This window comes from Poecilia formosa, unplaced genomic scaffold (assembly GCF_000485575.1).
Source record: "Poecilia formosa unplaced genomic scaffold, Poecilia_formosa-5.1.2 Scaffold359, whole genome shotgun sequence".
NCBI classification, from domain to species: domain Eukaryota; kingdom Metazoa; phylum Chordata; class Actinopteri; order Cyprinodontiformes; family Poeciliidae; genus Poecilia; species Poecilia formosa.
Window position 1 is genome coordinate 56,450 of NW_006800298.1, and position 23,869 is coordinate 80,318.

The 23,869-nt window shown below is 38.1% G+C and overlaps 2 protein-coding genes across 6 annotated transcripts; one reads left to right on the plus strand and one right to left on the minus strand.

The window, feature by feature from the left end:
• The first annotated feature begins 403 nt into the window (after positions 1 to 403).
• On the plus strand, positions 404 to 17,230 carry bcan (brevican). Of its 4 annotated transcripts, XM_016662104.1 has the most exons (17): positions 404 to 549; positions 6,380 to 6,462; positions 7,328 to 7,720; positions 8,015 to 8,189; positions 8,596 to 8,723; positions 8,956 to 9,249; positions 9,341 to 9,895; positions 9,986 to 10,189; positions 10,681 to 11,364; positions 11,434 to 11,457; positions 11,860 to 12,093; positions 13,577 to 13,681; positions 13,776 to 13,934; positions 15,097 to 15,179; positions 15,370 to 15,514; positions 15,595 to 15,777; positions 16,273 to 17,230. In XM_016662104.1, exons 1-17 carry the CDS (start codon positions 545 to 547, stop codon positions 16,386 to 16,388), a joined length of 3,570 nt encoding a protein of 1,189 aa, XP_016517590.1. In that variant the 5' UTR covers positions 404 to 544; the 3' UTR covers positions 16,389 to 17,230. The 4 variants fall into 4 exon arrangements, with proteins under 4 accessions (XP_016517590.1, XP_016517588.1, XP_007574741.1 ...); XM_016662102.1 differs by having other exon boundaries at positions 9,341 to 10,189; XM_007574679.2 differs by lacking the exon at positions 11,434 to 11,457 and having other exon boundaries at positions 9,341 to 10,189; positions 11,857 to 12,093.
• A 631-nt stretch (positions 17,231 to 17,861) lies between these two features.
• On the minus strand, positions 17,862 to 22,842 carry hapln2 (hyaluronan and proteoglycan link protein 2). Of its 2 annotated transcripts, none has more exons than XM_016662105.1 (6): positions 22,527 to 22,842; positions 22,244 to 22,349; positions 21,250 to 21,615; positions 20,932 to 21,048; positions 20,658 to 20,840; positions 17,862 to 20,112 (listed from the first exon to the last, which is right to left on the minus strand). In XM_016662105.1, the coding sequence occupies exons 2-6, from the start codon at positions 22,335 to 22,337 to the stop codon at positions 19,835 to 19,837; spliced, it is 1,038 nt and encodes a 345-aa protein (XP_016517591.1). In that variant the 5' UTR covers positions 22,338 to 22,349; positions 22,527 to 22,842; the 3' UTR covers positions 17,862 to 19,834. The 2 variants fall into 2 exon arrangements, with proteins under 2 accessions (XP_016517591.1, XP_007574743.1); XM_007574681.2 differs by having other exon boundaries at positions 22,244 to 22,368; positions 22,527 to 22,840.
• Positions 22,843 to 23,869: the final 1,027 nt, after the last annotated feature.

A 23,869-nucleotide genomic window follows, 5' to 3' on the forward strand; every position in this document is an offset into this window, starting at 1 on the left:
GTAATTTGCTGAAAAACTACATGGCTGACAGCTGAAGAAGAAATGTAGAAGTTGCTTGCAAGAGGTATCTAAAAGTTTGTGTCTTTTCTGAGTGGTACTAAAAGATATCTATTATGTTAAAGTAACAAATTGGATTGTACTGCTCCCTAGTGGCCAAAAAGTAATAAATTATATCAGAAGAAAATTGGGTAGTTCAGTCTAATTGTTTTTACCTTTAAGAACCCGCTTTGCTTTGAACTATTTAGAAAACTTTAAAAATAATAAATACGGTTCGTTATTTAAGCTCACCTCCCGTCATGTTTTAAGGTTTTACAGGCAGAAGGGGTGGGGGGGGGAGGGTGAAGGGGTGGGTGCAGGGGGTCCTGGATCTTTGAACACATTTCTTCCCTCCTCTCCTTTCTCGTTTTGGCGGAGGACCGCCTCGGCTTTTTCAGCGCTGCTGGAGATCCTGACGCAGACAATAAGAGCTGCTGCACCTGCCGGGAGGTTCCTGACACAGGACTGCACAGCCGCATAAAGGAAAACAAAGTTTAGCCGCTAGAAGATGAAGTAAGTCATTTTAATTGTATGCATTTAAGAATAAGTAATATCCGTGGTCGTTTTTTTTCCACTTTGTTTTGTTTCTTTTTGTAAGTAATAAGCTTGAATTTAACAAATGCCGAATTATCTTTGCATTGTCCTGAGAGCAATAGATCATTTATCGAGATAATTTAATTTGAATTGCAAGATGTATTGATAGATATGACCCGCCGGTGTGTATGGTAAAGTAGACTGAAGGGGAGGTACATCTTCACAAATGTGTCGTCGAAAGATTTTTTTTTTTTTTCAATTGGGTTTTTCAGTCCAAATAATGAAAGTAATATATACATTATTAAGATATACTGAGAGATATTCTTCTGTTACTTTTGATGATTTTTGTTCAAAACTATATTTTAAAACCATAAATTTAGTTAATCAGAAAATTTAAATGTTCTAGAAGCCACAGGGACGGTTAAAGCATTGACAGGATTGTGAAGCAAAGCCCGTTCAAAAGTTTGGGGGATATTTTCAAGACCTTGATTTCAGCTGGAGTCGGTTTTTCAGGAGTCATTGCACGCAGACGTATCCAAGCATTGGGCTGCAACTGACCCATTTCTTGTGCTAGGCAACTCCTGAACCAGGGACCACATTGGAAACATCTTACCTTGGCTAAGGGGACCGATATGCTGGACTACTTCTTGGTGATTCAGATGAAATTAATTTTTTCATTTCACTTGGAAATCAATGTCCCAGAATGAAGAGTAGACTGGCACAGAATCCAAGCCGCTTGAAGTCCAGGGTGAAGTTTCCATTTAGAGGTCCATGTAGTCTGTTAGTGAAGGTCCAAATCCAAAGTCCAGTTCACCTGTCCATAAGAGTTCTTCATTTTTTCTTCTGCTGACAAGCTTTTGAAGATGCTAATTTCAATTTCCAGCTGGACTAGGCAACTTATCACATTGCCAAATGATCCAGTACTTGCTTTAATGATTGTTGTATCACTGTACTGGGTTGACTAGAAAACTAGCCCGACCTAAAGGCCACAGAAAATCCAAGGAGTATTAGAGGAAGATGAGCGACATCAGACCTAAAAATACAGATGAGCTGAAGACTGTCATCAAATCAGCCTGAGCTTCGATGCGATGCTGCACCGATGCAATAATCCATATGAAGGGAGATCCAACCAAGTACTCAGTACAAATGCTGCACAGAACATGGACATACGTTTCAACTGGTCCACCTTTCTGTTAAAAATTATTGTTTTATTGGATATAATTTTTGATGGCTGTTATCTGAAAGTATCTAATCTAAAATAAAATTCAAGGATATGAATGAATATGAGTTTATTTTTTATTTTTTTATTTAATTGCTAAAATAAACAGTTTTTAATTATATTACAGTTTCTGTTAATGCAGCTACATATTTTCTTGTCCAAAGAAATAATCTCTAAAACTGAACTTTGATCATTCAGAATTCAGAATTCTCTGAAATGTTCATATTTGGCAAAACAATTTACACTCTACAAATTGTTCAGTGGATTTAGTTATTATTTTTGAAAATATAAATCTGTACAGTAGTGACATTTAAATTTTAGGAAGTTCCAATATCTCTTTCTTACAGTTAGTGGTGTAAACATAAGATAAAAATCATTGCAATCATAACTGTCACACAGGTATTGTGCAGCAAGATTATTAGCTAATCTATATTTCAAATAATATTTGAAAATATAGCAGTCACAGGACATTTCTTTACTGCAGCTGTTTTGTATTTCAGTGCTATTTTAGCTAGCAGCTAGTTCCATCTGACTTCAGTTTGTAGCTGTTTTCTCTCTTACCACTCCACCTAATCTGCTGATCTTCAATCCACTGGAATAACATTTGTAGGAATGAATCATCCTCAAAGCAGCAGCTGGTTGCCAAATCCAGTTTGCTTCACTCTGGGCTTAGAAAAACCACTATGTTTTTTTCCCCACAAAACTTACACATATTTTTATTGCATGTTTACTGATTTTTGTTTATTATATTTAGTTTTTAAGGTTAAGTGCTCTAATTTATTTATTTTTTTTGACCATTTTTTCTGTCATCCCATTAGAATTGTGTTCTGGATCTGGTTGTGTAACCTGTGGACGTGCCACTTCTTTACTGTCACCTCCATAACGCTCAAGCAACAGAATTCCTACAGTATAAGTTCTGCGATGGCTGTTGTTTTCCTCACTGTATTTGAGTCGACTTATAGCACTCAAACTGAAACCAGCAAGTTGAGTCTTTCCACATTGAGTTTTTGTCAGGGTTTTAAAGTATTTGTCTTGCTGCACAGCGAGTCAGCATCTAGCATCTAATAAGAGCCAAATCATTCCTGTGAACTCAACATCTCTCTCAGCACTCAGTCATGCTGTTCGAAGCCTCTTTTCTTTCTCGCCGTTACCTCTTTTCTCTTTGAGATCTCCCTTGCTTCCAGCCCTCCCCGGCTGCTTCTTGCTTCCTGTCAGATTGTGCTCGTCAGAAGAGGGGGTGTTCAGGTTGCCCCTGGAGATGGGCTTCCATTGAGGTGGTGTGATGTCGGGCTGGTGGGCCAGACTGGAGAGGAGCTGCAGAGGGGCAGAACAGTGAAACGGTGGTGGTCCTTGCCATGAGAAAGCGCAGAAGAGAGGGGGAGGTCAAGTTGGACCAACCGGGCCACAGCAAGTGGTTTTGCACCCATTTTCCAATCTGAATGACAGTGAAGTTGAAAGCAGCATTTGAAACTTTGGTTGTGTGTCTGAAAGACATCCAGGGTCAGTGAGTTCATTCGCATTCAGTAATTTAGAGTTCTGGGCTTCTGTAAATACTCAGAAGTCATAAAGGGTATCTATTTATAAACACTTTATTGTTGCTTATTTTGCAAAAAATAGGACAATTATGAAGAAAAGGCCAACCAGTGGTTTCATATCTGCATATTCATTTGACAAAGGCAAGTTATTTTTGGAACAAGGTTCACAATATTAGGAGCAGCTGGAGTAACTAACTGGAAATGATAATAAAGAGCTGGTTCACATGAAGATTTATTTATCCACAAATCTTATTTTTATTCACAAAATGATTATTAAATAGATTAAAATAGTGGTGATAATTTATTGTATTGTTAATTATTTAGTATGAAAAATTTAACAAGAATTTTGATTAATTGTTATAATAAATTTCAGCTGTTGATGGTAAATGAAAAAACAGGACAGACTGTATGATCGAAAATGTTTTTATTTAGTTTTTCCACTGTTCCATGAGTGCATCAATAAATATCATTTGAAGATTTGAAAATTCAATATGCAGTGTGGTTTAGAGTTATAAATTACACTTTTTTAAGTAAGAATAAACCTATTATAATTGGGAATATTTTTCAAGAATAGCATTTCTATTTGTGGTGCAAGAATAGTGTGCCACGCAGCCACAACCATAAAATTACCTAAAAATAGGCAATAAATATAATTTTGAATCATAATCTTTATCATCATCAGAATTGTACAACAAAATATTGGGATAAATATCGCCCACCCTTAGACTAAAGGTAACTTTTGAAGACTGATTGCTCCTAGTTGTATCATATTTGTTAAATTCAATCAGAGAAATAGATGTGACAGAATCACGCTATGGCCTTTTTGTCAATGTGAAGACTGATGTTGTCAAGGGTGAAGGACACAAATGCAGAGAGCAGGCAGGTGGTTGAAATATTTAGCTAGATACTTAATAAAACTTACCAAAATAGAAGTCCACTGAAAATAGACAAACACCAGGCGATGTGCTGGAGGTAACAGTATTGCCAGGTTTGCACTAAACTATTTGCTAAAGCACCAGTCTATCTAACTTGTTAAAATGGTAAACTGGCAAACCTTTTCACACAGCTGGTGCAGTCCTTTAAAAATGTAGCACACCCCTTCCTTTCCCTTCACCTCTTTGCAGCCTGAAATGACCTTGTTTGACAGACTGAGTAGTCAAACATCGTCTCTTGGCCTTAACCCCGTTTACCTCAAGGTGAAGTCATTGACTATTCAGTCACTTTGTGATGCCTGGCTTTGTCTTTGAGATGTTGCCTGGGATGCATCCTTTGCCAGGGGAAAACCAGCTCTATTTGTTTTCCTCCCGTCATTGTCTCTGGCTATATGGCCTCCAAGCTTTATGGAAATGTAGTGTTGGTAAGTGGGATCAGTCTGTGACGATCATTGTACCCCAAAGCTTAAAAATACTGATATTCTTTTACTATTTTGTGGTCTTTTGATGTGTTTGCCTTTTTTTATGGCAATCCAGTTGCTTGTACAGAAAAGCAACTCTCTATAAGCAGCAGTATGATATCATCATTCACTTTGCAATCCTGTTAAGCTTTTTTAACTCTGGTTCCTTTTTTCATAAGAAAAACTGCTACACTGACATATTAAAATCATACTCTTAGCACATTTACCTTGAAATTGGTCGATTTCAAGGTAAATTGACCAATTTTGACCAATTTTGGATGGATTGATGTTTAACATTTTGTGAAAAATGAGAAAACATGCTGTTTCTTTACCTATTAATATCTTCTATATATGAATATTTAGCCATCAAAAGCTCTTTCTAGGAATTTATTTTCAGCTTTCAGCTCCCATGTGGTCTCTCAGTCTTCAAAGCTTTCTTCTTACAATGTCAAAGTTAAGTCTAGGTATTAGAAAAACTTTGAGTGATTATGTATTAATCCTGTTTTGATTAGATGTCTCCCCTACAAAGAAACCCACAAAACAGTTTTAATTCCCTTCATCATTGCATACTCGTCTCAGCCTGAAGGAAATGTTGCTTTGCAGGACTCTGAGGGCTCCAAACACTCACTGATAGGCTTTCTTCTCTGTTTCTAATTTGTTCTTTTAACTGCTTGCATAAGAGTAACTGCTTGAACCTTTTATGTTTATTTATCCTCATACTACAGGATTTGATTTTGTTTTTATCTCTGACTTGGACATCAACAGATTTTTTATAGTGCTCTGAAATAAGATTTGCTTTTGATCTGCATTTGAAAATCTAATTATACATGTAGCAGGTATTCTTACAGGTTTTTTTAAGAAATTGAAATGATCATTTTTATAACAGTGATTATCACTAAAGCTAAGGTTCTTCTAGGCCTTAATAGGAGAACAAGAAAAAGAACAAAAAAAAAAGAAAATGAAAGCTTTCTTCATTATTTGTAGGGAGATAATGACATTAACAAAGCTAAGTTTCTGTCTGACCTTCCTGGAAGTTGTTAGGAGATCAGAATTCAACTCACACTCTGCAGCTCCTGAAATCTGACTCACAGCAGCTAGAAAGCTCCAGGGACACACAGGCAGTCCTTTGGCTTGTCTCAGTCCAAATGGCTGTTTCAGTAAACACACACACGTTTTCCCATGGGGCTACTTTAGATATGAGGCATACCCTCACGCCACAAAACTAACCATCCTAACTCAATGATTTCCCTGAAGCTTATGAACAATCAAACTAACTTTTTCTTAAACCTGCAGTAATACTGCATAATCTCATATGATCTTAAAAAGGCAAGGAAGATTTGATCCGGTAGCTTTTTTTTATGTACAAGCATTCTGGATCACATTTTCCAGCTACTAAAACTAGAAACTGTTATAAAAGTATGTTTATAGTTAAACATATTTATTTTTAAGACTGAATGTTATCACAAGATCTGATGTTAAGGTACTCAAATCATGGGTTGATCCCTCCTGTTCACACATCAGTGAGTTTCAGTTTGAGGCAGCGGAGTCCAAGCATTTTGCTGTCCTGATCTCAAATGACGGTAGAATGGAGACCGACATGCATGTCCGCAGTAAAAGTAGTAGTTTAAGTGCAACCCTTCCTTTTCTCCTTTTGTTTTGTAGACTGGACATATCTCCACACCTTCTGCTGTTTACCCTCTACCTCCTCATCCTGCCATCGTCCCCGACTCCCCACCAAGAGTCAGGTACGCACTTCACCGCTCCGTATCAGCTTAAATTCTTCTATTTACCAGCAACATCTGTGATTTTACTAAGCTAATATTTAGGAATGGTTGGGTGTTTTTGGTTATGTGTACTTTGAAAGTAGTCTTTAAGTTTGGCTGAATGGAAAAAAAATAAGTTTTAACAGGCCCCAATGTAGAAAGATCTAGTTGTTGGTAGCATTATGAAATTTTGTAATAAAAGTAGCACCAGAGATTGTTTTGATAAAGTAAAATCGACTCTAATGAGAAAGTCTGTGGTGGATTGGGTTAGTAAAATTTAGGATTAGTTTTTATACTTTCTCAGTTTTTTTCCCTAAATACACCATAACATTGGTGAACGATGTACTGATCTGGCTTTCTATGTATACAGTGGACCCACGATATTCAGGCTAGGGACCACAACTGACTGTTTTAATAGTTCAAACCAAACACCAAATATACCTCAAGGTGCATCAATATGCACAGTGGCAACCATCTTGGCACTGCCACAGAAGCAAACATTCATGGTCTTCCTTATTTCCGCTATTTGGGGTACAGCCAGTCAGCTCCAAGAAAGATAAATGGTGCTCCTGGAATGGCTGCTTTGCAAATGCAATGTCAATAGCATGTCAGCATTGCACCTAGGCATTTTAGCTTCATCTTTTTGTAATATTCAAGACGTGTTCTATGAAAAAATCAGCAAATTGGGAAATGTTCTGCAAATAATTTGGAGATGCATTTTACAGAAAAAAAATCAGCAAATACTAAACTTCAAATAGGTGGCGGTCTACTGTATATATATGTTAGAACATAAAATGAAAACATTTTAAAACATCACTCAAAATGACTTTAATCCCTTTCCACTCAGATGATTTCAAGCTTCTCCAGGTTACCATCCCTACCACTGTGCCTGTGCTTGCCATGCTGGGGGGTTCACTGACTCTGCCCTGCCTGGTGTCGCTCACCCACCCACCGCCGTCCCCTCCCACTAATGGGCGCCATGCTGTGTTGTCTGTGCCCCGAGTCAAATGGAGCGTCCTTAGGCATGGCCAAGAGACGGAGATCTTGGTGGCCCGTGGCGACAGGGTGAGAGTCAACGAGTTCTATAAGGACAGAGCCTCGCTGCTGAACTACGCCTTCTCCCCTGCAGACCTCACCCTGCGGCTGGAGAGCCTGAGGCAGAATGACACCGGCTTCTATCGCTGCGAGGTGCAGCAGGGGCTGGAGGATGCTGATGATGTGGTGCTGGTCAAGGTCAAGGGTAAGATGCATCAAGAATAAGTATCTATTGTTAGTTTTCAAATGATGAGATACAAATGGTTTAGAGAAAAAAATGAATAGTAATATCACAGTTTAACAGTTTGTTCAGACTTTAAAGGAAAATCAATGGAATTCTAGTGCTTTTCCTGAAAGCAGACCATTTGAGAAACTAATTGTTTATGCACATAAAGGTTCACCATCAGAAAAGGTTTTGCTCATGTCTGCATGATTTGCAGCATAACAGAACAAACGAGGATGTCTGACCTAAAAAACCCTCTCCCTCTGTGTTTGACAGGTGTGGTGTTTCATTATCGCGATGCATCCAGTCGCTACGCCTTTACCTTTGAGCGTGCCACAGCGGCCTGTGAGGAGATTGGGGCTGAAATCGCCTCCCCAGAGCAGCTCCTCGCAGCCTATCACAGCGGATACGAGCAGTGTGATGCAGGATGGCTGTCAGACGAGTCCGTCAGGTCAGGATCTGAGATGAAGTGGTCCTTCTGGATTTGCAAATTTTGTGTTTTGAGTGATAAAGCTCTGCAGCTTTTTAATGAGTTTGGAAACCCTCCAAATCTTTCCTGCTGCACTGTATGAATAGCAAACCTGATCTGACATCTCAATAAGAGCAGCCTGGGATGCATCAAGCAGAATCTAGTAGATGGGGGTCAAAGTTCTCCACTTACCCATCCTCCATTTGATGTGCTCTCTGCATTGACACATCAGGAGACAATGACCATCCCAGAGCTAAGAGGCTCTTGTTACATCTCTAACCAAACACTTCTGGGCACTTCACTGTGTTGACAAGCACCCTAACAAGCATTGTCATTACAGAAGAAGAGGCAGCTGAGGCTTTAATGATGTGTGACTTTCTGCCAACAGATATCCCATTCAGATGCCAAGGGAGGGATGCTTTGGAGACATGGATGGCATGCCGGGAGTACGGAACTACGGACTGTTGGACCATGATGAGCTCTATGACGTTTACTGCTATGTGGAGAATATTCAAGGTAAAACATTTAAGATGGGGTTCGGGTAAGATGATGTCAGAAATAAATTTCCTGACCTGATGTGGATTTAGACTATTTCATGTCAAAACATTTCCATACAAAGCCAATGAAGAGATAAAGCAACAAAGTCATAGTTCTAGGATGTATCTTTCATCCAATGATCTTACAGCTTGTGACGCACAACTTCTTTGAAGGAGAAAAGTTAAGTTATGATGTGTTCCTCATGTCAAAGGTGAGGTGTTCCATAGCTCCGACCCCCAGCGTTTCACCTTCTTGGAGGCTAAGGCCTATTGTGAGAGTCACAGTGCGGAGCTGGCCACCACGGCTCAGCTTTATGCAGCCTGGAACGATGGACTGAACCACTGCAGCCCGGGATGGCTGGCTGACGGGAGTGTGCGGTACCCCATTGTCACCCCTAGAGAGCGCTGTGGAGGAGGGGAACCTGGAGTGAAAACCATCTATCAATACAGCAATCAGACAGGCTTCCCTGATATTCTCTCTCAGCACGATGTCTATTGTTTTAAAAGTAAGAAAGATCTATTTTGTTCTTGTGGAGTGTAGCCACCCCAAATTTGGTTTGTTTTGCTTCTATATTGTCGTTGTGTTCATTTCTCCAGGTGATAATGGCCCTTATACTGAATCCCCTCAAGATGCTCTTGCCACTGAGCCAGAGGACATTGGCCAAGACATTGTTTTCCAGGCCACTCAGGAGGATGCCAGCCTGAGTGAAGTTGCACCAGAATGGAGGGAGGAGATGCAACATCCCAAAAAGGCAAATCCAGTAAACCAGCACCCTGAAATTCCTTCACAGACTTCAACTCCTCTGTCTGATCATGAAGAGACGTTCTCCACTAACAAGAGCTGGGAAATGATAAAAAAGGAAAATTACCCTGATTCTTATCAGCCAGTACCTAAAGAAACCCCAAACAAAGATCACCAAGAGTCTCTTGTATTTCTGACATCTTCTCCAAAGTTTGGTGCCGTAATCAATGAGAACACTACGCCTGTAACTTATATCACAGCATCAGAAACTGTGGTGCCAACAGAGGGTCACACCCCGGAGACTGTGAGCTTGGATTGGTTGGCTGTTAATGTCACGTCTGAAGGTGATGTGGAGGAAATTCATCATGAGGAGAATGATCTTCCAGTTTCACAAGAGGACTACACAGCAGGTGTCTCTTCGGGACCTTTCTCTGTAACTGAATCTGCTGTTTCAGTCGCATCAGAGGAAAACGCCACTCATACTGTTGTACAAATTTCAGCTGAAACAACTTCACCCCAAAATGAAGAAGTTGATGTTCCTTCCACCTCCATGTTTCCATCTTTTGCTGAGAGTTCGGCAGAAGAGATTTCCGGGGAGGGGACTAATGATGCCCAGGAAGAGGAAACAAAGGACTCTGTGACGCCTAATTTTATGGGAATTGACATTTTGTCCACTTCTGTCATGGTCCCCACTTCTGACTCAGGTAAGTAAACTCTAAAATTTGTGATTTCACTGAAAAAGAAAGTTTTGTACCAGTTACAGTATTTTGTGAATGTTAAAATCACAAATTTCAAACCTTCTAACTTCACCATGCCAGTATAGTGCACAATCATAAAGTCGAGGGAAAATGATACACCATTCTAAAAAAAATGTATTTCAAATAAATATTTAAAAATCATGGAATATCTTTGTTTTCAGCTATCTTGCTCTGATACTCTTTAATAAAATTCAGTGGGAACAAAAGCTTTCAGAAGCCACTTTATTAGAGACAAGAGTCCAGCTGTGTGTACAAAACAATATCAATAGGTTTGAACATCTCATGGAGATAAATCCATTATCTGGAAATGGAAAAAAAAAATAAACCTATCAAGATATGGCTATCTTCTACTGCTCAGGAGGGATAGTCTCTCAAAAAGGCAACTGGTAGTGGTGAAGTCTGAAGAATAAATCCTTCTGACTTTGTACTTTTGACAGGTTATACCCTCACCCAGGAGCACTCTGATGTACCAACAGAATCAGCTCTCCAATTGAACATTCATGATGAGGATATAAACAGCTCTTCAAACTCTACAGAACTTGATGATTTAACAGAGCAGAGTGGACACATCCATCCAACAGAGTTACCAACCGTAGAAATGCCTCTAGTGACAGATGAGACATTCCTGGTATCTCCGGACTCTGTAACACAAGTTCCTCTTTCTGTAAGGGTGGAAGTCAGATCCAATGATAGAACATTTTATCCAGAAAGTCCCACTCCTTCTGAGGTTGAACCTTTGGAGGAGAATCAAGACCCATTAGAAGAAAACCAAGATGTCTTCCTCAACACTGTCCCAAATCCCACAGAGGATGATTTAAATGAGGGGTGGGATGAATCCTCCGGTGAAAACCCACAGATAAATCCTGAGCTCAATGCGACAAATCCGACTCTCTCAGCTGACCACACCATTAATGGCAGTGATGCTCCTCCTCTGACCGAGATAAAAATCACACTGATCCCTGATCTGAGCCTCACACCCAGGTGGGAGCCGGTGCCTTCGACCCCAACAGCACTGGAGTCTCGCTCTGATCGGGAATACAGTGCAGAGCCTCCTGTCAATGACAAATCTAATGAGATCTCTAAAGAGCAAGAATTTCCTAGAACATGGAGCAGGACTCATGGTAAATAATAATGTTATCTCTGGATTTTGCTCATTTGATTTTATAATGGTTGTAGTTCTTTTCTGGCAGATGCATGGACTGGTAATAAGTTGGGTATGTAATTCAAAGAGCCCCCTTACCACATTTCACTCTGTAATTAGTTTAATCCATCTTCCCATGAAGTCTGACCAGCTTTTATCAACTTCTAATGTGAAGCATCCCCACAGCACAATACTTCCTCCACCGTGTGTTCAACTCTGTGCTTTGCATGAAGGTCAAAAAGTTTGTTTTTGGCCTCACATGACCAGAGCACTTTTTTCCACATCTGCCCTGTCCTCTTTTTGGCAAACCCTTACTGTAACTGACTTTTTACGGCCTTCTTTGAACAACTGCTTTCCTCTTGCCATTCTTCCATTACACCAGGTACATGGAGAGCACATGTCCATATCAAATGGACATGTGCTCTCTGTCTGTGTTCCTATGTGAAAATTCACACTGATGAACTTTGGTTAGCAGCGCAAGGATCAGAGGGAAGTGGAGGGGAGCCCACCACAAATGAGCCCCCAGTCCACATCTGTACATGGCATCCTGAAGAAGAGGACAGTTCCCCTGCAGCGCCCACTGCTGGTGTGGATGTGACTATTGCTGCTCCCCATTCAGATGGAGAGGTTTTTAAAGTGAATGAAAGGGAGCACACAGCCATGGGGGCTGCTCTTCCTGCTGCCAAAGTTCCTGCTGCAACACAAGGAGGTTCGTCATACTTTTGTGTTACCTGGATACATTAAAAAGAAAAAAGGTGTTGCATCTGTAAGATATTTGCTACCATTTCTGCATCTTCAGTCTTTAAAGAACAGATTGATTGGCGTTAATATTAAAATCATTTACTGCATGACTTATCCAAAACATGAACAGGGTTGTGCTGGAAAGAACTGACAAACTACCTGCAAAAGATATACAAAAAGAGAAATGGATAGGATAAATATTGTTATTTATCTGAGAATGCCAAATAAATATACAAAACTAAAATTAAGTTTTCTAATTTGTTTGAAAGCTTTTTAATTAAACAGTTTCCAAGATCAAAATTAATCTTTTGTTTATTACTGGGATTGAACCTTATATATTTAAACCTTGAGGTACATTACTCTTAGGGAGAGTATCGAAAGTTTTTCAAGACTGCAACATAAAGTTGACATTTACAGGACTGTGGCCAGCTAGCAGGGACTAAACTTGATTTAACAGCTCCACCTGGTGGTGGCTCCTCAGACTCCACAGGAACATGACATTTACTTTTTTCAGATTATGAAAAATGGGATTTCAGAATAGTATTACAGACATACGTCCTTCTATGCCAAGGACAAAAAACAAACATTAAAGTTAAAAAGTATGAATAAACAGAATTTTACAGTCGGGCAACAACTGCTACAACTTTATGAACAGGTTATAGTTACTGTATGGTTTTACTTTTACTTCTTGCCTCAGTGCAGACACCAAAGCTATCTTATACCATTGGATATGCTTATTCTCTGCAGGACCTTTTGTCTTAATTTGAATATATCCCCTCTCAGTTTGTGTTTTTCCACTCAAAATGAAACACTGCAGAGAGTGGATAAAAATCTTCTGATTTCCAAAAGGCTAGCTTTAGCATCCAATTAGACCAAATGCCATGCATCATACAACAACTCCTCATGCTGACTTCGGGACCAGCTGGGAAACCAGGTTGTAAAAATAACTCCTAAGTGAATTAAATATGTCTTACACTCAAACATTCAAACAATTTTAATCATCATCATTTATTACTAATAAATAATAACTACTTTATTCATCAAGAAGTACTAAAACATTTAAAGTCAGTTATATACTTTCAAATAGTTTTTAATTTTTAGGACATATTAAAATCAAATTCATTTAGATTTGCAAATATTCCTCATTTACAGATCACTGAAAGTAAAAACGGTATACAGTTTTTCTAATTTATTATTGATTAAAGCAAAGACCTACTGAAGAACGACTTTAAAACCACGATAGATATTGAATTATGATTGTTTTTTTTTTTTGTTTTGTTTTTTTACGTTACACCTCTAATCACAAGTGATATGTAAAAATATTCTGAAATCGAATGTCCAGTGAAGACATTATGAAGCAAATACTGACTATCTGCAACACTAATGTTGAAAGGAAGAGATCAATAAATGCAAAATTTTTTATATCATCTTTATCTTCCCTGTGGTTGCAGACTCCTGCCTGGAGAATCCTTGTCTGAATGGGGGAACTTGTGTCGATGGTGATCCACTAAGGTGCATTTGCTTGCCTGGTTATGGAGGAGCCTTGTGTCAAAGAGGTGTAGTAACAAAAACAAAACACATTTCCTGTAATCCAAGAAATAGTCTGCAGACTCTTCCCACTAATGTGTTTTGCTGTTTATCCGGACTCAGATGTGGAGGAGTGTGAGCCAGGTTGGGAGAAGTTTCAGGGCTTTTGTTATCGTCACTTCAGCAAACGGCAAAGCTGGGAAGCAGCGGAGCAGCACTGTCGGTTGTGTGGTGGACATCTGCTTTCTGTCATGACTCCTGAGGAGCAACATCACATCAACGGTAAAACCTCGCTGAGGAGAGTGTCTGTATGCTGGGAGCGCTTGAAATCAAAGTCAAGTTTTTTGTTTGGGAACAGTGTTTTATTCTATATATAACTGATTCTGAAAAAGTGCACAGCTTCCAACCTAATGATAAAAAAAGATTTAAAAAATATAACTGATTCTTTTCGAGTCATTCTTTTGTTTAATTTTATTGCAATTATTCCATCAAAAATCTGAAAAATCCTCAAACCTGTTTTTGTTATTACATAAGTAATAGTTGGTTCAGTAGTACTTTTGCCAAAGTTATTAAGAGTCACTGTGGAAGGTCCAGAGAGCCACTTGCAGCTGAAGAGCTGCAGCTTACAGACCCTTGGTATAAATGATGGATTGATAAATGAAAGGAAGTAGCAGATTTTTGGTTGAGGCTCAAATAAAAGTGCAAAACAGTATCATGATGGTGGCTTGTAAAGTGATCTCCAACTCAAACAACTCACCATAGCTGTTGAGGATGACATGATAAAATAGTTTTGTTCTTCCTTCAACTGAAAAAACCTATTTTACACAATCAGAAAAACACTTCAGAGCACCACTCCATTAACCACCTGAAACAGATATCAGCCCAGGGATCTTCCTCCCCAACATTCCTCATTTTCAGACACTTGAAAGATCTCAAGTGCTAAAAATGTGTCCTGACATGACAGAAAAGGGGTTTCATGCCTTTCAACTTATGGAATCCGTGTTTTTCTCAGAACGCTTCCCGGTTGTAAATTCTTGTCGATATTTTGTCTGGTGGGGGGCGATGAGATCGTTATCTGACATTCCACTGGCTCCTCTTTCACGCACGGCTCATTTTACCTGTACATCTAAACGCTCTGAAGGAGTCAGTTTAACAAAAGTCAACATCATAAAATGTGTAAGAAATTCAAAAGCAGATTTATACTCTTTACATTCTATGATGTTTTGCTGCACATTTTTTAAAATGCTGTCCTTAAACAAATCTAACTTTAACAGTCAAAGAAGATCCAGGTCCACAGTTCATTTTTGCGCCTATAAGCTCTTCCACAGAAAGGATGTTCAAATTTAGGTTACAGGTTTGAGTAGGTGAAATATAAATGAACAGTTAATTCTTTCTGTATACTACTTACATATCTTGACAAGATAAATTATATTTTTATATTTAGATAAATACAGAGAATATCAGTGGATTGGACTAAATGACAGAACCATTGAGGGAGATTTCCGCTGGTCTGATGGAAACCCTCTGGTGAGTTTTTCCAGGACTTCTCAAACTGTTTTGTCTTTTACCAGAATTTTGACTTTTTATTTATTTATATGTTTTTCATTTGTTCCTGTCAATTTAGTAAATTTAGTTTTAGCTTGCACCATCTTTTCTTCTGAATTATGCTCAGTCATATCATAAAGCTGGATTTGATTTAGCATCTTCCTGCTTTCAGCTCTATGAGAACTGGTACAAAAACCAGCCAGACAGCTACTTCCTGTCTGGCGAGGACTGTGCGGTGATGGTTTGGCACGATGGCGGTCGCTGGAGCGACGTGCCATGTAACTACCACCTGTCCTACACCTGCAAGAAGGGTGTCTGTGAGTTTTCTCTGTTGAAGAAAGACCTTTTCCTTTTTGGATTCCGGTTTTAAGATTCTAACTAAAGCTGGTTCCAACAGCGTCCTGCGGAGAGCCCCCTCGGGTCCACCATGCTCTGGTGTTTGGGAAGAAGCGGTTGCGTTACGAGACCAACAGCAGGATCCGGTACTACTGTGAGGAGGGCTTTATACAGAAGCTCAACCCTGTTATTAGATGTCTGCCTGGAGGCCACTGGGAAGCGCCTCAGATTACCTGCCTGCCAAGTGAGTTTGTTAAATGTCCTGCCTCTTATTAGCAATCACAACCAATAAATCACAAGCCTATTTGGCGTCATATGTTTCTACATTATATATTATATATTATCTTTGACCAAATAACAGTATTGGTTAGAAAATATATTGGTAACACTTTATTTGAAGGCGGTTGAATAAGACTGACATGACACTGTCATAAACACATGTCATGAACATGAATAAGCCTTCATGAATATGACATTTTGAATAATGTCAACTTTGTATTAAAAGTGTCATAATTTAACAAATGACGCTTTATGACAATAGTCATAAATATGAAGACTTATTGATGTTCATGACAGGTGTTATGTCATGTTTATGAAAGTGTCACGACAGTCTTATTCAACCCCCTTCAAATAAAGTGTTACCAATATATTTATTTGTAGAACACACAGTCATCTTGTTTTTGATAGATCATTCATTTTACAATAAACGAAGAAATACTTCTGTTTTCTCCATCTTTAGCTCGTACAGTGGAGGGAGATTCCTCGCCTTCCCAGCCTGACCAGCATGAGGACGTCATGGTTGCAGCTGCAGAGAAAGCAGCACCACTTTACTGGGATATAAAGTGGAATTTTTAATGCCATCTTATCCTATGAAGAAAATAAAAACACAGTTTTTCCCTGATTAATGTCTTAAAGACTCTCCTATTGAATTACCACATTATGGTTGTCTGTGTAAAAGAAAACAACCTCAGCTGAAAGTGTTTTGATCCAAATATCTGTCTTACTGTGCTGCAAAGAGTGAAGTTTGTTTTAAGAAAAGGTATTGCAAAATGACCTAAACGTGCTTCATAAACTAGTCAGCCACAGTAAATTTTCTGTCAAAGAATTAGAAATGAAGAAAATTGATGGACATTGTAAACCATGAGAAAATGATAACTTTAATAATAATACTAATGTCTTTGGATCCAATAAAAATTACAGCAGAATGTTTGTTTTTTTGTGTAGAAAATCGTAGCTTAGATATCCATGGGAAAAAAAAAAAAATCAAATTTGCTTGAGTAAATTATTAATAATCGGAAATGCAGTAACAATTGTGACTCAAACACAACACATGTATTTGGAATTTACAAATAAAAGTTAAGTTCATCTTTTCATTCCAATAGAAAATTAATGATCAATATTATTGGTTTACATCATCAGGAATACTGTTGGATAAATCTGAAAATGCTAAATCAAGACTAAAAGATTGAATTTACTCATTTGCCATCATGATTATGTGCAGTTCATTTTATGCATTTCTTAGAAAAACATATTTTCTCAGATTTTGATTTGTTTGTTGTGTTTTTTTTTTGTTTTTGTTTTTTTTGCACATTGTGAACTTACTTCCAGAATCAACAACTCTGACATCCATTAAAGCCCCAGTGGAGTTGTTTGGTTTGTTCTTTGGAGTTTGAAATTTTATTCAATAAATGCATCAAGCAAATCTCTGAACAACAGCAAACAAGTGAACTATCTTTCCTTCTGAAGTGACTTCAGCAGGCAATTAGTTGCCCTCAGTTGCATTTAGGGGAATCAAATTATTGAATGCTGGAAGCAAATGCACACCACACTTTTCACATTTTTATTTGTGAAAATTAATTTAAAAACAGTTATTTTTCTTCAGCTACACATTTAAGCATTTCTTTATAATGTTCTAAGAATCCCAATGAAATACTTCATGTTGCTTTGCTGCCTAATGTAAATGCAAATGTTGCCATTTATTGTAATAACTTTGACTTTCATGTTAGTAAGGTTATTTTAAAAGCTAAATTATAGTTAACTAATTTACTATCTACTGCATGTTTTTGCTGAAGTATTGTGTTTCAAATTAAAGCTGAATAAGTCAATGTACGTTGATAAGAATACAGTTGAATGTGGTCAAAACTCAGTTTAGCAGTACAATATTACAGAAATGTCACTGTCACTTTGTAACTAAACAGTCTGAACTACCAGAATTTGTTTTATGCATAGAGTTTCTTAGCAGGCCAAATGATATATGACTCACATCTCTTCTAGCATTCTCTCTATAGGTTTCTGTAGGCCCTGCTTATGTTTTTTTTTGTTTTTTTCTCTCACAGGAATTGAAGGCATGTGTTTATTTTCACGCTGGAGCTTTAGATAGCTCAACCATGTTTTAGTCCAGTGGACGTTCTGAGGAACTGATGCATATCAGGCCAGTAGGAGTTATCTCTATGTCTGGATAACAGACTGTATTCTGACTAATGTTTGCTTTGTGCTTTGTGTTTGAATTTGCTAACATGATTACCTGATCCAGAAATCTGGCCTGTCAGATTAAGTTCACATTGTCAAACTCATGCTGGTTATCACACCTGAAGGAAACTACGGCTGCTCAATTAAACTCCAGATCTTGCAACGCAACTTTTCCTCTGCTGCAGGGAATAATGGGCATAATGACAAAGCTAGATGATTCAATAAATCATTGATTTTTAAAATGTAATGCAATTTGTTTAGATAAAAGTGCCAACAGTACACAGTGCAGACAGTAGTGAACCAGATGATTGTTCTTGCGAACTTTGACTCTTCTTGTCTTTTGGTGCTTTTTTTGGTGCTTTTTAAATTCTGCTTTCCTTCAGACTTTATAGTGTCTTCTTTTAACCTTTTATCTCACTAGTATGGAGGATTTTTTTAGCCATCAGCCTTCTGTTCTTTATTCACTTGCAGTGATATAATTCCTCTTACATTTATGGGTTGCAGTGTTCTGACTAAATTGGGACAACTTTTCCTCATTTCGAAAAAGCAGATATTTTGTATCGGATGCAAATATTGCTCACATGATGTTTTCTTCATTTTAGAGAAATGCTGTAATACATCGATAATAAAGATCATGTTGAATGTTTGTTTAATTAATGAAGGGACAATGAAGTCTACATAAAAGCAATGAAAAGGCAATAATTTTATAACATAAGTGGAATTTATACTCTTAAGAGCTGTCGATTGATTTTAACTCTATGAAAATGAAAATTATTAAAATTGCTGTGAAGAAATAAACATGTGGTCCCCATTTATCACCAAGCAACAAATACTTTATCGCCTATAAATATAGAATGAGATAAAATTGTTTCTCTTGAATGGATTAATGAAGCTTTAGATGTCAGAAATCAGACATTCAGGACAACACCTGTCACATTTGGATGCAGAAACAACAGGAGGGGTTACATTGAAACTGTGTTTAATCTCATTTGTAACCAACATGTTTCGCAAGTGAAACTTTTATTTTCTCTCTAAAGTAATGTGAATTTCTGCTTAACTACAAATGTTCATTTAATTAATCTGCAGCATTTAGAAGAGTTCCCAGTAAATGTTAGTCAAGTCAGAGTTTAGTTCCTGCACTTTGCACATGGATGAATCTGAATTTGATGGTTACATAGTTTGATCCAATTACAGTGAAGAATGTTACCACCAGATGATGCCAGTCAGCCATTTGACATACTGGGGACTTTATCTTGTCTTGATTGAGAACGTTTGAGCACGAAATGACACCCGGATCAAGTTAAGTCGTTTTTCATATTATTTAAAAAAAATCACACACAAATGTATGAACCTGCCAAAACTAATGCAATGATTCACACCAAGTCAGAGAAATATGCTCAATGTCATCTGGAATGTAATCCAATTTTTTACCTAGATAGTTGTACAAAATCCTGCTAAATATTAGAATAATTAAAAAATATATTCTATTGTGGCAAACACCAAAGAGCTTGTGACCCTAATTAGAAGCAAATCTAAGGCTAATTTATTAACAGTTGTTTGCTGTAAGTTTATTCATCCTTTAATAAGCTCACAGGAAGCATAACAGAAACATTACATGAAATCACCTGATGGTTTCCGCATCAGTCAAGAAGTTGTTATAAGCTGAGTTGATTGTTCATCTGTACTGTTAAATGTTTAATTTCCTACTTTGCTTATTACACCACTGATCTCAACAGCGTCTGTCACCTTTAAAGTTAACTCCATTGTTGCCACCGTTCTCAAGCTTGGATGCCAAGTTCTTCTTACACTGATTTTGTCTTTTCTAACATGTGTTATCTGTAACAATATGCTCCATAAAGGTGAGTCGTTTTGCAGGGGAATCCAAATGTGCGGACCCCTGCTTCTGGGACGCCTCCACAGCGTTTCCTGGGGCTGACGATGGGAAAGCGTACGCTGCCGTCTTTCAGCCAGCCACCATTACACTGGTCGTATTTCTGGAAACGCCAGGCGGCATAAAGCTGGCCGACCAAAGCCAACGCTGATCCCTGACGTTTGCAGGCGTAAACTGCCTGATCATAGGAGAAAGCTCCGGTTATGTAGAAGACAGAGCCTGTCACCAAGAAACAGACACAAAAACACAGATTCAATTCTGCTCAAAAATAAAACAAATATGTGAATACTTCTATTTTGACTTTCATTATTTCATGCTCATCGTTTTTAACTAGTGAACAATTCCCCTAATTTATTAGCTGCTTATTAAATGTTCAGCTATATAAATTGTACATTTTTCAGTTAAATAATAATCTAAAGTACTTTGGATTGGTTTGTGTCTTGACGGTACTATAAAAATAAACTAGACAACACACAGAACAAGCCATCATTTAACTGGTTTGCAATAACTTGCAGAATTTGACTTATTTTGTTGTGAAGCTCAGACTTGAGGTAACAACCAACCTTTCAAAACCCACCATGTTTGTGACACAGCTGAAAGGAAGAACGGGTTATGTTGGTAATTGTTCAAATGTTAATTTGGACATTAACACTGAATTTGTTTTATTTCACAATTATTATTACATCAAATGCTAGATTATGTCCCCTTGAAGATATTGGGGTAGTCAGGCCAAAAGTTCTTTTAAGTTTTGTTTTCCAGCTCACCAGGTATCTGGGATGTGAAGCAGAAAGCATCAAACCGATCATGGTTCTTATTTTTTGGCCCATAACTACGAATGCCTGCAGGCAAGTTTCCTCCACAGACGGGTCGAGGATGAACGATTGGATAATGAACTGTTCCATCATGAATCCAGCCTGCATTGCACCAGTCCAACCCCTCCGTCCACGCTGCCAGAAGAAGTGGGTTATTGTGACAAAACCAAACAGCACATATACTGCTTCCATGAGGGTAAGAAATGTTTTGGGATAACGGTAATACCTCTGTAAAGCTGGCTGTAGGAGGCCAGCATGCCATCTTGCTCAGCACAAGCCAGCTCGGCTTCATGGAAGTTGAATTTGTAGCGTCCGTGTTGACTTTGATATGGGAAAACCACACCTAGAAGCAGAGCTCCTGTTTATGTTTCCTGAGCCCTGATAAAAACACTCCCTCCATGCAGGTTTTAGTACAATCCAGGTAGAAAGTGCATTTCAAGTTAGGACATTTGAATCACATTGCACTAAAGGTAAAGCTGTATTGTCAAACGCCAGAAAGAAAAACTCTTAACATTATCAACAAATACTGGTAGTAATTAGTTACCTTCAATCCTCAAAGTGATGACAATGTTCTCATCCTCAATGCCGTTTATCAGCTCACACTGATACCTGCCATCGTCTCCCAGCTCAAGATGGCTGAGCAGCAGGGAGGCGTCCATGGTGTGAGCCCTCAGCAGAGAAGCCCGCCGTCCAACAGGCCCATATGGCTTAAAAGCATTAGCATTTGATATCATTATGATATTCTGTTGTCCTAAATGCTCAGGGTCCAGCTTTGTCCATTTAATCTTGTAGTGGTTTGGTTTGATTCGGAGGATGCATGGCAGCGTAACGTTGTCTCCTCTTCGGCCGGCCACCTCCACCTGCACAGGAGGCTCGAGGAGATACTGAAGCTTCTTTGGTTTTGATGGTTCTGTGGGGAAAATAACACAGTCCCAAATATAGACATTAGGTTCAAAAATATTTTATTTTGTGTATTTAGCCAATGACAAACATTTAGGACATGATCTATGATCATTGGTAGACACCAAGCTGTATAGCCAAAGATGCAACTTGTCTTCAGACGTTATTTCATTATTCCTTTTATCATTTAACTGTTAACTCAGTTTTGCACAACTTTTATTGTAACTTTTCACAATTCTTATTTTTTTATGTACTCCATGTTATGTAAGGCAAAATTTATTTTTGCCTACTGTACAATTTTGTGACAAAAATTTTAAGAAACCAATCACTAAATTAATTAAACTCTGACTTCTTAAAAATGTGTTTTCCCTCAGTTAAATTTGTTAAAGTGTTTGTCATCTGATTTACCCAAAATTAATGGTTGATATGAATGTCTTACAGGTTCAATACACATTTCAAATGCAAAAAGCCGTCATATTACACAAGAGAAGACTTAAATGTTTGATAATACCTCAAAGCTCAGTTAAACTCAGACCTGATAATAATATGTGACGTTCTGTTACATCGTAGCATTGAATCTGACATAATGAGACACAGTCTGAAGTAAGAGTGGTGATGAAATAAATTAACAACTGTACCTGCTCTGTGGGGGTTATATGAAGCTGAAGACTGGATAAAGTAGTTTAATGTTATTACAAGAATCCCAGCAAAATTCCCTCTTATGGGTGTCATTTCTCTCAGCTCCTGCAGTCCACAAGAAATCCTGTTACAAAGATTGAAATTTAATTACACATAATTTCTATTAGGAGTGGTTGAAAAAACATTGAATCGAGACTGATTCAATTTAGACATTTCTTATTTTTAACAATCAATAATCCTATCAACTAACTTTCTTTAAGTTATAAAGAAAATTGTACAAACCTGTATTCTTGATTTGGTGTCCGATTGTCCAGTTAGCCCCCAGTGCTGTCCGACATGACAGTGATAAACGTGTCCAATTAAAAAAAAATGGAATATTCTTAACCTATTCCATTCAGTCCATTCCTTATTTCCGCTGTCTGCTTAGTCCAAATGTTGAATGTTCATCTGTCTTTACCTCTCACTTCCGTCCCCCTCTTTCCTGTCTCTGGTCATAAGCTCCTCTCTGATTAACAATGTGTAAACAGGACTGTTGTCCTCTCTGCTCCAGATGTTAATGACCAAATGACAGTCTGACATTCACAAGCTTTCTTTCTGTGTCTTGTTGTCTACGACAAGTGACAAGATTTAAAACAGAATACTGGCTAACTAATGGAAAAGACAAAACAGGCCCTAAATCTATGACAAACTGTGGGGAAATTGCAGTAAATGATTTCAGGCAAACTACTAAAGGTAAAACAGAATTTTAAATTGATTTATCCATGAGGGGAAAATGATTGGACTCTCAATTTTTGAATTATTTTGAAACAGCGAATATTCTACTCATAACCAGCTTTTTGAGATATAAGTATTTCAGTGTTTAAATGCATAAAAGCAAAAAACAATGTAAATGTTCTGAGAGTAGCCATTTTGATAGGAAAGCAAAACAGTGTAAAAGGCAAAGCACTGCCTTTCTTTCCAGTGAGTTAGCTAATTTGACCAGAAATGCTCCATAACTCCTGTTTTCAATACTTTTCAGACATGAAATCATTGGTGATGAATTAACTCATCACTCCATTTCTTGTATTAACTCATTGAATCTTGCATAAACTCTCCAATATAAATATAACAATGGTTTAGACTTTCAGAAAAAAAAAAAAAAAGAAAAAAAGCTATTGCTGGACATTAGGTGAAACAGATTGTGTTGATTCAGGACTGTGAAACTGAACACATACTGAAAAACATCTTTTATGACAGATTCACACAGATATATGTGTTGGAACATAAATCCCAATGACTAAGATTACACATTTTGCATCCACAGTTCTGTAACACTATGCCATTCATATGTGCAATAGCTAATTCTTTAGCAGTAGAGCAGAAACTAGGCAGAGTGAAGAATAAATGACCAAGGAATACACCACTACAATGTGCATTTAGCCATGTTTGTTTTTGCCCTCATTGGTCTGAGGCATAGCTGGAGAAGATGCTGTGCCGGATCTGGTTTCCGCTGCCTCTATTCCCTCCAGACACAAAGGTGCCATTGTGAGAATCACCCCTTCAGTGCAGGAGCAGCAGGCGGTGAACATGCAAAAAAAACCAAATTGCAATAATAGGATTCCTCTGTTTTTGCTGCTGTTGCTTCT